General features: G+C 37.1%; 1 protein-coding gene across 1 annotated transcript; it reads right to left on the reverse strand.

The window, feature by feature from the left end:
* Positions 1 to 6,425: 6,425 nt before the first annotated feature.
* On the reverse strand, positions 6,426 to 9,508 carry LOC130733315 (vesicle-associated membrane protein 711-like). Its single transcript, XM_057585451.1, has 4 exons — positions 9,106 to 9,508; positions 8,839 to 9,029; positions 8,506 to 8,669; positions 6,426 to 6,918 (listed from the first exon to the last, which is right to left on the reverse strand). Exons 1-4 carry the CDS (start codon positions 9,320 to 9,322, stop codon positions 6,831 to 6,833), a joined length of 660 nt encoding a protein of 219 aa, XP_057441434.1. The 5' UTR covers positions 9,323 to 9,508; the 3' UTR covers positions 6,426 to 6,830.
* Between the last annotated feature and the right edge of the window lie 4,865 nt (positions 9,509 to 14,373).

A 14,373-nucleotide genomic window follows, 5' to 3' on the forward strand; every position in this document is an offset into this window, starting at 1 on the left:
CATATTACTATTGATGAGTTTTCCTACAGCTTTGTATCCCTTGCTGACCTTTTGTCCCCTGGCTTTGATTCGGCTTATCTGATTGGTAAGTCTTGCTATATGAATATATGTTGTAAGCACCTGTATAACTTAATTTTTCTCCTTATATAACCGGTTTTGAATAATGTTTGCAGATGTCATTGGCATTTTGACTGGTGTCGGAGTTGAGAGGGAGATTGTGACTAATGGAAAGAAATCTAAGATGAATGTCATTGAGATTGAGTCTGCCGGGTAATTTTATCAAATCAATGTTCTCTTTTAAACAAACCAAAACATGTTACTGATTTTTTGCATTGTATCAGGCTTAGGGTTGAGTGTGCCCTATTTGGAGCCTATGTTGATGAATTGGCAAATTTTCTTGCCGGTGGTGAACTCAACAACCCGGTTGTCATTATTCAGTTTGCCAAAGTGAAATCATTCCAGGGGAACAACAGTCTTCAGAACGTTCATGGTGCTACCAAAATAGTTTTTGACCCTGATGTTCCTATGGCAACTGTGTTGAAATCAAAGTATGTATTTAATATGTTAATGTATATCATTTGTTAAATTTAAATGTATCCGATGATGAATACTGCATTGTTCATTCCCAGTTATTTAGAAGCTAATGCGAGTGCATCCCATTCACTAAGCCAGTTGTCTGATTCGAAAACCGTATTTGGTGAAGATGACTTTTTGGTCTTGACTAGCCCTAAGTCCATTGCTGATCTGAGGGATATTAAAAAGGTAAACAAGGTGTTATGTTATTTAAGTTTTCTTATGGTTTGTTCGAATCTTCTGAGAACATGTTCAATGTAATCTGGTTGTTGTAGGACTGTGTTTGTGTTGTGTATGGGACCATCCTCCCTATGGAAGAAGGTGTGGAATGGTGGTATACTGCCTGTAGATGCAGCCGTAAGGTTTAGTGCATAACCTTTTTGATGATATAATTCAGTGTAGTTTTACTTAAGTGTGTTCCTAAAAATGCCAGTTCCAGTGAACATGGTTATGAATATGAATAAAACTAAGGTACTTTGCATCGTCAACATGGATTATACCAGTATGGCTGATTTATATGTCTAATGTATACATTTTTTTATATACTAATTTCATTGTGTAGCCTGACTAAGTATAGAGTTGGTTACTTAAATTAAGGATTGATCTGGAAACACTAAATTTCTTACATTCTAACTTCTAATACCTTAATTCCTTACAAAAAGATGGAATAGTGATATCTCACTAAGTAAGTTATTGTTAAGCACAATTGGAGAGTCTAAACGACAGCAATCGTAGTAGCCAAGGCCAAAATGGGTATATGATTGTGATTCTATCATTTTAACTTCATATCAAATCACTAGAATAGACATATCCATCAATAGACATATCCATTCAATTGATGCTTTTTTTTATTCCTCTACAAACCTAAACATGTTTCATTAAATTTAATGAGTATAATTTTATATAGCAATGAACAAACAAGGCGGTGGTTGGTGATTTGATTTGATTTTCGTAAAGCACAATTGGGAAGTATTAACAACAAGAATTTTAGTAGCAATTTCCAAAATTGGAATATAATTGTGATTCTATCTTTTTAACTTCATATCAAAACAATGGATTAGTCATTTCCAACAAATAAAGTTTCCCTTATAATAAAAGAGAAAAAGTTTGATGCACCGACGGTGTAAAGTTTTTTTACACCGTCAACCAATCAGATTTCAAGAATGTGAGAAAATCTCTCTTTTTATTTAATTTCATAAATTGACATGACACATTCTTGAAATCTGATTGTTTGACGGTGTAAAAAAATTTTACACCGTCGGTGCATCAAATTAAACTCATAATAGAATGATTAATTTATCTAACTATGTCAGTTAATCATATCCCACAAAGTATTTTACTGTTCTAATTGAATGATTCACTTATCTAACTAAGTAAGTTAATCTTAAAGTAAGTTACTTTTATCAGATTTCAAGAATGTTAGAAAATCTCTCTTTTTATTTAATTTCATTAATTGACATGACACATCCTTAAAATCTGATTGGTTGGTGCATCAAAATTAAACTCATAATAGAATGATTAATTTATCTAACTATGTCAGTTAATCATATCCCACAAAGTATTTTACTGTTCTAATTGAATGATTCACTTATCTAACTAAGTAAGTTAAATCTTAAAGTAAGTTACTTTTATCAGATTTCAAGAATGTGAGAAAATCTCTCTTTTTATTTAATTTCATTAATTGACATGACACATCCTTGAAATCTGATTGGTTGACGGTGTAAAAAAACTTTACGCCGTCGGTGCATCAAAATTAAACTCATAATAGAATGATTAATTTATCTAACTATGTCAGTTAATCATATCCCACAAAGTATTTTACTGTTCTAATTGAATGATTCACTTATCTAACTAAGTAAGTTAATCTTAAAGTAAGTTGCTTTTATAATAAAATGATTTTTGTAATTTCTCTAAAAACCTAAACATGTTGCATTAACCATGTTGAGTCTAATTTTAAATAGCAATGAACACACAAGGCCGTGAACTTTGAATTATTTATATCAATACATTGATATTTGATGCACTCCTTCAGTTGGGACCAAAAACTGAGCGTTGAATTTTTCCCATCAATAGTTAAGATAATTTTAATAAAATCACCATTGATGGGAATATCTCTGGTTGCCTCCACTGCATTTGCAAATTTTAGTTATGCATCATATCATATAATTAATGAAGGGTAAGAACTAAAAAAATTGTAGCACCTACAAATAAGAAGGGTAGTTGTAGTGTAAGAAATGCAGTTAAGGCTTATGTTTTCCATTCTAGAGTTCTACTCACAAATCCTTGGCTGTTTATAGTGAACCCTCCGCCAAAGACATACTTCGATCGTGTACGTGTACATGCTGTCTATAAATAGTGAAAATGAAGTTTGCTTTTAGTTCTCCTTTAAGGGAAGCTTCGAATGAACAAATGGGTGATGCATCTAATAATAGTATTCTATAGTTCCCGAATCAATATATCTAAGTTTGGCAATTATTCTCCTGACATTTTGCAGCAGTGTGCGGCTGATTAGACAGCCCTGGCCTCCGCTTCATTGGCCCCAACAGAGATTTTCTTGCATAATGCTCTGTTTGCTAGATTTAGTATATGCAAGATCATGTCTCTAATAAATTGGGTTAGATGGGGAGTGATTAGTGCCATTTATTACATTAGTTATGCCTGTAACGTTATACAGATGGGTGGTTGTTAATAGGGAAGTTTGACATTTCTTTTAGTTGTATGATGTAAGTTTTTTTCTACAAGATTTTGCAATTAGTTTTACATGCAACGTGTGACATCCTTTGTAAAATACATTAGATGTTTGTACTTGGGTAGGTTAGAACATTACTCCAATATCTCTCATTCTATTTAAAAAATTTATTTATTTTACTATAGTGCCTTTAAGGTGGGTTCTGAAAAATTAATTCTTGCCAAACTAAATTCCAATCATGTGGTTTTTATTTCAAGGATGCGAATTATGTGTAAAATCTGTAGAGTGAGAAGCAACACAAAATTGCCCTTCACTTGCACACTATTGCTATAAATATGCCCCTTGGTTAAGATGCATCTCAGGATTTTGCATGATACACTTGCTCTCTCAAGTAAAGCTCATTATCATATTTCCTCTACACAATGGTTCACTTGGTGCCATGGGGTGGGTACATGGATGCAATAGGCCTCTTCCCGCACAAACACGACGTACGCGTTTTATACTTGCTTCAACTTGAGATTTTGTTCTGTTTATTTGTTACATAATGGAGTAAATATAACCTTACCATAAACATGGAAAAACCACACATCATGCTTAGTTCTTACTTTGTCTTGAACACTTTGTTTATCATCAAAACGCTATATCATCACCTGTAGGTAATGGAATATAAACTGCCAAAATATCAAATATTTGATAGTTTTTCAAAAGTGTTACAAGACTGTGTATAGAGTCTATTGATGTTTAAGATTACGTATTTCACGGAGAAGATTTATGGCGTGATGCCATTTGTTCATGGCATTTTGTGCAAAAACCTTCAAGACATTGTGTAAATTTTCATTTTCTTTATGATTGTTGTTGTAGGAGTACGTGGTCATTGAACAAGTATTGGCACATCCTGGATTTCTTGGACCTAAGTGGCTGATTGAAGACCCTTTGCAGAGGTTTTATGTGGTGGATTTTAACATGGATTTTGAAAAGCCCGTACTGGCACATGGATGGAGGTCCATAGTTGACGCATATGATTTGGATCAAACTCATGTGTGTATTCTAAACATGTTTGCCCCGTCTCATTTTCATTTGAGAGTATATGATATGTACCAGCAGGAGATAAGCTATCTTCCATCCGGAGCTGTTAGGGAAGGTTATGGAGATGCAAACGAGGAAGAGACTCTTCGTGAGAGAGTATCTTTAGCATCGTCGGAGGAAGAAGAGTTGTCACAAGCAATGGCCTTGGTACTTTACGACGGCCAGCCCTCCATCGAAGTGTCACGCGTTGAGCCCGATCATGTGAATAGCTCTGCTACTGAATCTTATCTTCTGCCATTAAATTTGTTGGCATCAGTTACGTGCATGGTTATTTAATCCTGCCAAAATAGTCAATATACCATTGTCAAATTATATAGACAAACAACTATTTGGAAATGCATTTCATGCTGCTTAAGACTATAACTAAAACATATATTAGGAAATATATAAGCTATGTTTTTGTAATCCACCGAATTAAACTGGTTTCAACAACTAAAAAAGATACCCGTTTTTTTTAATTTCACACCTGGTTGTCAACGGGTATACCTCATAACTTATACTATGCAATACTAACTTACCAAATTTTCCAAACGAGGTATACTCATAACGCGTTTTATATACTATGGTAAACTAGATAGATAAATTTGACAAACTTGGTAAGGTGAATTCAATGCATGTCATACAATGGTAACATATCATTTGAATATCATTGACTTTTTCAAAGCTTCATTCATATGTTTTGAACCATATTGTCAAGAATAATAAAATCGGCCATAATATAGTAGTGTATTGTCGAGTACTTATATATTCAGCTTTAGACAAACGGGATTGCAGGCAAGTGATTTTCAAAGATCAAAACAAATCTCTGTAAATGGAGCTGAATTTCGTTGATGATCTTCTAGGATGTAAAGATTCAATTGCCATTCTATCATTACCTGAGCAGGTGTCTACCATTATATAGCTTAATTGTTTTATGTTCTAATTTAACTAGAATCTGTCAACAGAAATACGTATTTTGATTTTTCAGGAAATAGCATTCGTTTCACCTAGATTTGCTGAAGAATTTGATCATGAACTAACTCAGCAGTGGAAGTTGTTTGATCCCATTGGGAAGATGCATTTGGTATCATATGAAAGAAAAACTGAAAAGCCTTTTTTGGGACAAGGGTTATTGGAGATCCGTAAGTATTATTCATTGGAAGGCCTGAACTAGTGCCTTCTTAAATACCGGGGTTTTTCCAACTTTGATTTATTTATATACAATGAAGGTATTGAGGAAGTATGTTACCTCCCCCCACCTCCACCTCCAGTTATAACTCCCCCTCCTCCTTCGATTTGTGATGCAAAATCCACAGAGTCAGACTGCAAAGATATCCTAACACCTCAGGATCGAGATTGGATATTGTATCCATGCTTCTTCTCTTGCAGACTCTCACGTAATCAATCAATAACGAGTCAGATGGTATTGTGTTACCAATTTACTTTTCATTTGTAGTTCTAAAACAATGATTCTAATATTAATTGTTCTGCTTTGTAGAATTTGCCTGCTCATGTTTATGACTATCTACTTCACGGTAAACTATACACCTGGATATTGAGAGGCCCAGCTGGCAAAGAGGTTCGTTGTAAAATTCTTGGTGTAACAGAACAACGGACATATGCAAGGATTGGTAGGGGTTGGAGGGCTTTCTGCAAGTCACATTCATTGAAAGATGGTGACTCCTTAACATTTTTTTTCACCAGTGAAGAAGTTGGCCTCATTGATGTATTAATACACGACGAGGATCAGTAGCTATCTAGCCCTGAATGTTGTACTGTTATTTTCATTTTGCCATGTAATGTCTATTATGGTGTACTGGGTTGTCTCTTAATTCTATGAACCTACGAAATGGAATACGTTACCCCTACCTAATGAATAATTTATGTTGGGTCAACAAATTCTTTAGAAAATACACACCGTGCAAAGCACGGGCACATATACTAGTTACATGTCAAAAGATGAAAAAGACACCCAGGCCCTAAAAACAAAAATATTACCACCACCGTATCTTTGGATTGATAGAAGAGAGCGGAATTGAATACAATGATATTACATAACTATGTTTGGATGAGTTGTTTAAACAGAAAATGATAAATATAAACAAATATAATAATATATATTAAAGTTTATGAGGTTCACATCCATCAAAAGTTTGCCCTTCGTTCTCTTGATGGAGAGAAGAAAATCATCCATAACTCCATTAATTTACATAAATTAAAAACTCAGTCATTTTTCTTTTCAATCCAACTTTTCTGGGGTTGATGAGAGAATACAATGAAAGACATGATACACAAATTTTCCCTCAAGCATCATAATGAACAATTAAACCAAAAACACTACGAATCTGTTGCAAGGAATTCACCATCACACATGTAGACAGCCCAGCAATTGAACCCGAACAAATGGGAGTCTGCATAACATTTGAAGACAAAAAAAAGGAGCGATCTCTGCAAGCCGGTGATGACAAGGAAGAATATATAAAATTAACTTGCCAACCCTTCACTAAAAGCATGATGGTAGTGCAGGTCCATGGCAAACAAAAGCCAGCACAACATAAATTATAACAAGTATGATGAGTATAAGAGCAATCCTGCAACATACAAGCACTTTGTTAGTGGTTTTGTAACCAATAAGATGAGCATCTTAACTCAAGTTAAAAACGATGAATTGTACTGAGGTTCTATGAAGGCAACAAGTTGTTCACTACTCTACATAATTATAAGTTTCAAACACTTGTAAGGACAATCACTATCAAATGAATATTCAAAATTGCTTAATTGAACTCTAGATGGTCAAACAAACTCACTTTACATTTATTATATGACAAACAATAGGATATTGCAGCATCAATAATAAGAAGTCGGTCCAGGGTATAGGAATTTATGACATGTTATTATAATTTCACTTGATATGAGAATCTAAACCCATGAATCTACAACTGTTTTTTTTCTTGCACATCTTGCTTTCAGTTTCTCATTATTCTCCTACAAGGGATAGTTTTGCTTTAGATAAGCCAATTTGGAATTATAAAGCTTTCTCTAAGGTCCAAAACCTTTGTTTGGACAGCACTCAACAGGATTCGTACTAATGATTTGTTGCAAGTTCCATGCATTCACATAGTTCCCTCTTGTGTGTCACATGAACTTTGCTGCACTTATTTCTCCATTGCTTAGCTGTGCAATAGCTTTGGAGTAAATTTTCTATATTTGGTGAGCATTGGGTGTGTCCTAGTTGAAGTTGCTTTCGTGTGACTAACAGGTCACGAGTTTCAAGTTTGAGTCCCTGAATCATCCTCTTGAGAATGCAAGACTGCCTGCAATGGATCCAACCCTTCCTTGGAACATGCCTTAGAGGGAGTTCCTTAACAGTTAACACTGAGTCAAGTTGCCCTTTTATTGGGTGTGTCCGAGTTCATTGGATCAGTTTATACACATTCATTCTCAAGGGTTCAGTAAGAATAAGGAAAATGAAATATCGTGTGGCAATGTATTTTTCATAGGATTTTGCAGTTGGAAATGAATGCTCTGCATCTTCAAGGATAATCCTCACTGTCGAATTTGTCATATGATAGAATTGTTTCATGATTTCCCTTGAGACTTCAGCACATGGTTTATTCAAGTGTGTCAATATGCTGAATATGCAAGGAACAACACAGCTCTCATACACTGACTAGTTTGTAGGAGTTTCCCTTTTGTCTCTAACTCTATTTTCCTTGACCTGTTGTCATTGTTGCGGACTTCTTATCCTTCAATTATTTGTACTTCTATCCCTTTCCTTTTCTAATAAAATCACTTCTTTTTGATGCAACAGAAAAAAGACTATTAACAATGAAATCATTTCTACTCATTGAGCAATTTTTACTAACACTTCCACCTAGGACCTCTGGCTCTACGGCTCTACCCTAAATGCCCCCACACCCAACCCAACCACCTAAGCTTAAGCCGAGGCCGGCAGCACTATCAGAACCATCCCAAATTCTATAAAATCGTTACATCTTTAACCTCAATGTTTCAAATGAAGTTGGCACATACGAAAATCCTATTGATCACGCCGGAAGATGCAAATTTCATTCAATACAATGCAGCTTTATCACTATATTCACTGTTACTCACTACCACAACAGGCAAAAACCAGAGACATAATAAGATAGCAGTTAAGATAGAGAGATCAAACGCACGTGAGCTTGACATTTCTCCACCAAACAGTGCTTCTGAACCGACGAGCTTGCTTCCTGAATCGAAAAGTATTTCCCTGCATATTAGCAGTTTTATCCACCAGCAATTCCAACCTATCCCCTCTCTCCAAAACCTTGTCAATGTTCTCTATCATCACATTCTTCACCTATAAACCAAACAAACCCAAATCAAAGAAACCAAAATCAAAATTTGAAATTGAAATCACCATACTAAAAAAACCCAAAACCCCAGTGAGTCACTGAATCAAACACAGACCAGTAATCCAAATCACAGAAATCAAAAAAATCAAAAATCAAAAATTGAAATCAGCATACCTGAGACATTTCACCTTTGAGACGATTGATCCTATCAGCATTAGGATCACTAGAGAAATACTCCATCTGCTGACTCAAAACCCTAGAAAATTCATCGTTCATCCCATAAGGCTGAGCAGAGAAAACCGCGCGACCGTAAGTCCTGACGAATCTCTGGTGAATTTCCTCGAGAAACGCAAACGGGATTCTCCCTGCAAAATCAATTAATCGTCAATTAGGGTTTCGTTTGGAAGGGGAAAAAAGGGAAAAAGTGATTTTGATACTGACTGCCGGCGTTATCGTCGGCCATGCAGAGAACGGTGAGGCCATCGGTGCGTTTGAGGTGGAAGATGAAGCGATCTTGAGAGTAAGAGACGTGGGTATCGTTGTTTCCGGGAATTTTGTCGAGGATTTGCTTGGCGATTGTGCTGGCGTTTGTGGCGGTTCCGCTGAATTCAGCTAGTGCCACCGATCCACGTGCTACCAGCGCGTACAGAATACCCATTCTACAACTACTTCTATGAATCGATGGATGGATTGAAGAAGAAGAAGAAGAGGGCAGTAGAAAGGGACTAGAAGAAGAAGAAGAAGATGTGGTGGATCAAGGAATTGAATGTTGTTGTTGTTGTTGTTTGTTGTCCATGCCGACCTCAGTGTCTCTTTCTATTTGCCTTTTTTTTAGTGTTTCACTTGATCATTGACTATGATGTGGTTTGTTAATATTATCATTATTCTTGTTACTTTTATTGCTTACTCATCAACTCTATCAAATCACTTTCAATTTTAAATTTGAAAGGTGATTTGATTTGGGTAAATTGTCACATTGGTCCCTGGATGTTCGCACCGACTTCAGAATCGTCCCTGGATTAATTTTATTAGACTCGCGGTCCCCAGATGTGGCAAAAAATAGTCATATTAGTCCCTGACGTTAAAATCCTTTAACGTCCGTTAACCCAATTAATAAAAGTAAACATTATCTTTCTAATTTTCTTTCACTTTGGTTCCTTTCTTCTTTCTTCCACCCACTTCACCCCCCTTCCATCATTTTCACCAAAACCCACCACCCATCATGCTTCAGAAACCCAGAACGTAAACCCACAATCTTCACCTCCTTCATCTTCATCTTGTTCATCTTCACTTTATTCATTTTCATCCCCTTCTTCCATCATCTTCACCAAAAACTCCTCTCCTTCTTCATCAACCCATTCCCTTTTTTTTTTCTTTTTTTTTCATATCATCATCATCAACACTCTTCTTCTCCTTCTTCAACCAACCATGCCCAAACCTTCTCTCCCAGATTTAACACAAACCCAACTCAGATTTAACACCAAATTTACCCTCCATGAGTAAAATCTCCACCTCAGCTATTGCTATAAAATGTCAAGGGTGACAAGTTCCTATGGTCCTTTGGCTTCATCATCCAGTAAAACTAAAGTGATTTGAGTGCTTTGGTTCATGGTAAAGATCCGAACTTTGATTGACCCTGTCTTTTATTTTCTTTGTCATCACTCTTCTTATTCTAATATCCATATATAACACACACTCTGCATCTTCTTCCACCTCTTCCCATTTTATGGATCTCAGATTCAGTGTCCTTCTTCTGGGGTCCCCAAAAATTGTTTACAGTTACACCCCAGTTAATTTTCTTTCTGTTTTCTTCAAATCATGGACCAAAGCTACCAGCTTTGTAGTCAAAGACTGAGGAACACACATCAAGCTAGTTTTCACCATTGAAAAGCACCCTTTGTATATTGCTTTGGAAGATTTTCTGTAATTTCCAGATACCCTTTGGATCACTTTGATTGAATCTTCTTTCTTATTGAGAAGTTTTTTGCTTTCAATTTTCAAATCTCATTTTGATTCAAAAGGGTGCTATAAAGTTCTGATTTTTTTCTGTTGGGTTTTGGAGATTCTGTGTTGAACATGGAGTGCAGGATCAGAAAGAAGGAATCTCCAGAACCAAACATCTTGAACCAAGCTTCACCTTTTCCTGATGAGGTGTTGGAACGAGTTCTTGGCATGGTGAAATCACGCAAGGATCGAAGCTCGGTTTCTCTGGTTTGCAAAGAGTGGTACAACGCTGAGAGATGGTCAAGGAGGAGTGTGTTCATTGGAAACTGTTACTCTGTCTCTCCTGAGATCTTGACCCGCAGGTTCCCTAACATTCGTAGTGTTACACTGAAAGGGAAGCCTCTGAAGCATGATGGAGGGTGGGTTTTGGTGAAAATGATGGAAGGAGGGGGTGAAGAGGGTGGAAGAAAGAAGAAAGGGACCAAAGTGAAAGAAAATTAGAAAGATAATGTTGACTTTTATTAATTGGGTTAACGGACGTTAGAGGATTTTAACGTCAGGGACTAATATGACTATTTTTTGCCACATCTGGGGACCGCGAGCCTAATAAAATTCATCCAGGGACGATTCTGAAGTCGGTGCGAACATCCAGGGACCAATGTGACCATTTACCCGATTTGATTTCTTTGATAACCCCTTGAATTAGGAGGGAATTGGTAACATTCCTTACTAATTATAGTAATGGTAAGTAAACACGTATGGTTCATTTTTTATTTTTTTAGACAAGTATCTTCATTCGGAAGACAATCCTATTTGAGCCGGAAGCATTCACATCATGGTGGGGCTAATTCTCCCAGTAGAAGTATTTTTCATTTACAAGACTCGAACCGGAAACCTTGTTTAAGGGGAATCAAACATGTGACCACTTGAACCAACCACCCGTTGATGATTCATATAAGATTGTTTAACTGAATTTTATTTACGAAATTATTTATTTGTTTTATAACCCATTTATCCATACATTTGTATCTTGAATCTTGATATAATATAAAGGTGTTCGCATCATATGTATTCGAACAATACAAGATATGTATGAGATGACAACCATTTCGCATCATCTGGTACATGCTATGCAGTCCCTATGGTTACCGGATTCTGTATGCGATCAAATAGACAAAATGGTTCGCAATTGTGTATGGCGGAAAGGAGGAGATGGTCGAGCATGGCATTTGGTAGCTTGGAAGGACCTGGTTCAACCCAAGGCAAAAAAGGAGCGCTCGGTATTAGGAGTGCCAGGAAAAATAATGAAGCGTTGTTGGGATAATTGGTACACAGTATGATGCATGAGAAGGAGAAGTTGTGGGTAATAGCGCTGTCACAAAAATACCTTCGCTCCGGCTCAGTGTTGATGGAACAAATGCGAGGTGGTGTTTCATATGTATGGAAGGGTCTTTTGAAGGCAAGGGACTCTATTGCACATGGATTTGGTCCAAAACTTGGTGCTGGAACATCTTCACTTTGGTATTCTAATTGGTTGGGTTCTGGGCAACTGGCTAGCAGGGTGTCGTTTGTACACATAACAGATATAGCGCTGACGGTGGCAGACATTTGGAACCAAGGCAGATGGAATTTTGATGGCTTATATACTATACTTCCTAAAGATATAAAGGAGGAGATAAGGGGTGTTGCAATCTCGGCTGCACCAATGGGGGAGGATAAGATTCTTTGGAAGGAATCGAGAGATGGACGCTACTCTACGGTTACTGCGTACAGTATGCTATGCGAGGATGGTGGCCACGAATCACAACTTTGGAAGATGATTTGGAGAGTCAAGGCGCCAGAGAAGGTGAGATTTTTCTTGTGGCTAGTGGGCAAAGACTCAATTCCTACAAATGCGAAGCGATACCAGTCATTTAGCAGCGTCGCCAACATGTATCTGATGTGGTGCGGCGGTAGAAGATGTTGATCATGTCCTCCTTCGTTGTCCAGGGTCGGTATGGGCTGGAGCCAGTTTGCGAGGTTAACACCTGGGGTTCCAGCGGCGGCACCTTTCAGACATTGGTTGTTTGCCAAGTTACAGGTTCAAGAGACATGGTTATTTTGTACCATCGCATGGAACCTTTGGAAGTGGCGTAATAGCTTTGTTTTCGACCAGGCTCCTTGGCGATCCGGGGAAGTAATGCAGCGTATTCGTGTGGATGTGCAAGGTTCCAGCGGTGGGGGATGCCGACGGCGCATCCAAGCACGACGACCATTCATGGAGACGAGTGCGTCGTGCTGAACATTGATGGCAGTTGGCGTCGCAACGATGATAGGATGGGTGGCGGTGGCGTAATTCGTGATCACGTAGGGCGTTGGGTTTTTGGTTTTGCAACTTTCCTGTGTGCAGGCAGCGCTTGGCGAGCGGAAGCGATGACGGTCCGTAAAGGGCTCACACACGCATGGGAATTGGGCTTCCGATCAGTGGCTTGCTATGTTGATGGCTAGTATGGAGGTGCAACATGCTTTGAATAGCAGTGGGGATGTACAGGACCATTGGCACAAGGAAGAAATTTTGGCAATCCGGGAGCTACTCGCTAGAGATTGGAATGTGACTATTGGTTACGTTTCGAGGGAAAGGAACATCGTTGCGGATGCTTTGGCGAAGCTGGCTGTTAGCGAAGGCTGGGACCGGAAGGTTTGGAGGATTCCACCATCCCAGGTGGTTCCCCATCTTTGCCAAGATGCTCTAGTTTAGTTTATCTTTCTTTATAATTTCCTTTTGTAACAAAAAAAAAACGAAGTTAGTCCATGTAATGATGTAGCATTTGTAATATTAATTAGCACTCACTTTTGTTTAGGCAAGAAAAAGAGAGCTGCGAATAGAAAAGAGAGAAGATGAATGGAGAAAATGATATCAAAAGTCCAGTAGATTTTGCAGGAACCAAAAAAAGAAACATCATTTCCTTCAATTCTCATCAAATTGCGGAGACCTCATGCATAAAGGTATCAGAACACCCTTTGCAATCTCTCTCACCTATTGTGGTCTGTTTTGTTTTTTTTGAAAGAACCTATTGTCGTCTGTATAGCAAATAAGGTGAGTTTACTTCTCTCTCATAACTCTCTCTTGCCAATTTCTCCGACACCAAACACAATGTCAATGAGAATTCAAACTTTCAAGCAATTTACAAATAAATCCTAGCACATAGTTAGGTTTCCAAAGCATATTGTCAAGGCTTCGAATATTGATCTTTGTGTATGGAAAAACGATTTCTTAGGAAAGGCAAAACACACTTCGATGATCTCAATGCCTCAAAAGGGACCGGCCTATTTGCTGCAAAGCAAACTTCCAAACTTCCAAATACTTATACCATAGAAATGCTAGTAACTCTTTTAAAGACACACTTTAATATGTGATTGAATTTATTTTTTTTTGAAAAATCAACACATTTTTCCACTTCTTAAAAATGTGTTGACTTTTCATTCAAAAAAAAATGTGTTGACTTAAAAAAAAAACTAGTAACAATAAACGTGTTGAAGAATGTCTTAAAAATAGTGTGTTGCTGGCATTTCTCTTTATAATTTATGATATATTTTGTAGGGTTCATAATTAGAGGATTTAGCTAGTCAATTTACAGGCAAGTTTAGCACAGTAATAAAGCTTGCATTATAAATAAAAAAAATTCAGTCCTCATTTTCCTTGACCAGTTCAATATAATTTTTTTTTTGAAACTCAGTTCAATATAATTTAGCTCAACCATTTATTTGTTTTATTAGTACATCTAA

This window comes from Lotus japonicus, chromosome 1, assembly GCF_012489685.1.
Source record: "Lotus japonicus ecotype B-129 chromosome 1, LjGifu_v1.2".
NCBI lineage: Eukaryota > Viridiplantae > Streptophyta > Magnoliopsida > Fabales > Fabaceae > Lotus > Lotus japonicus.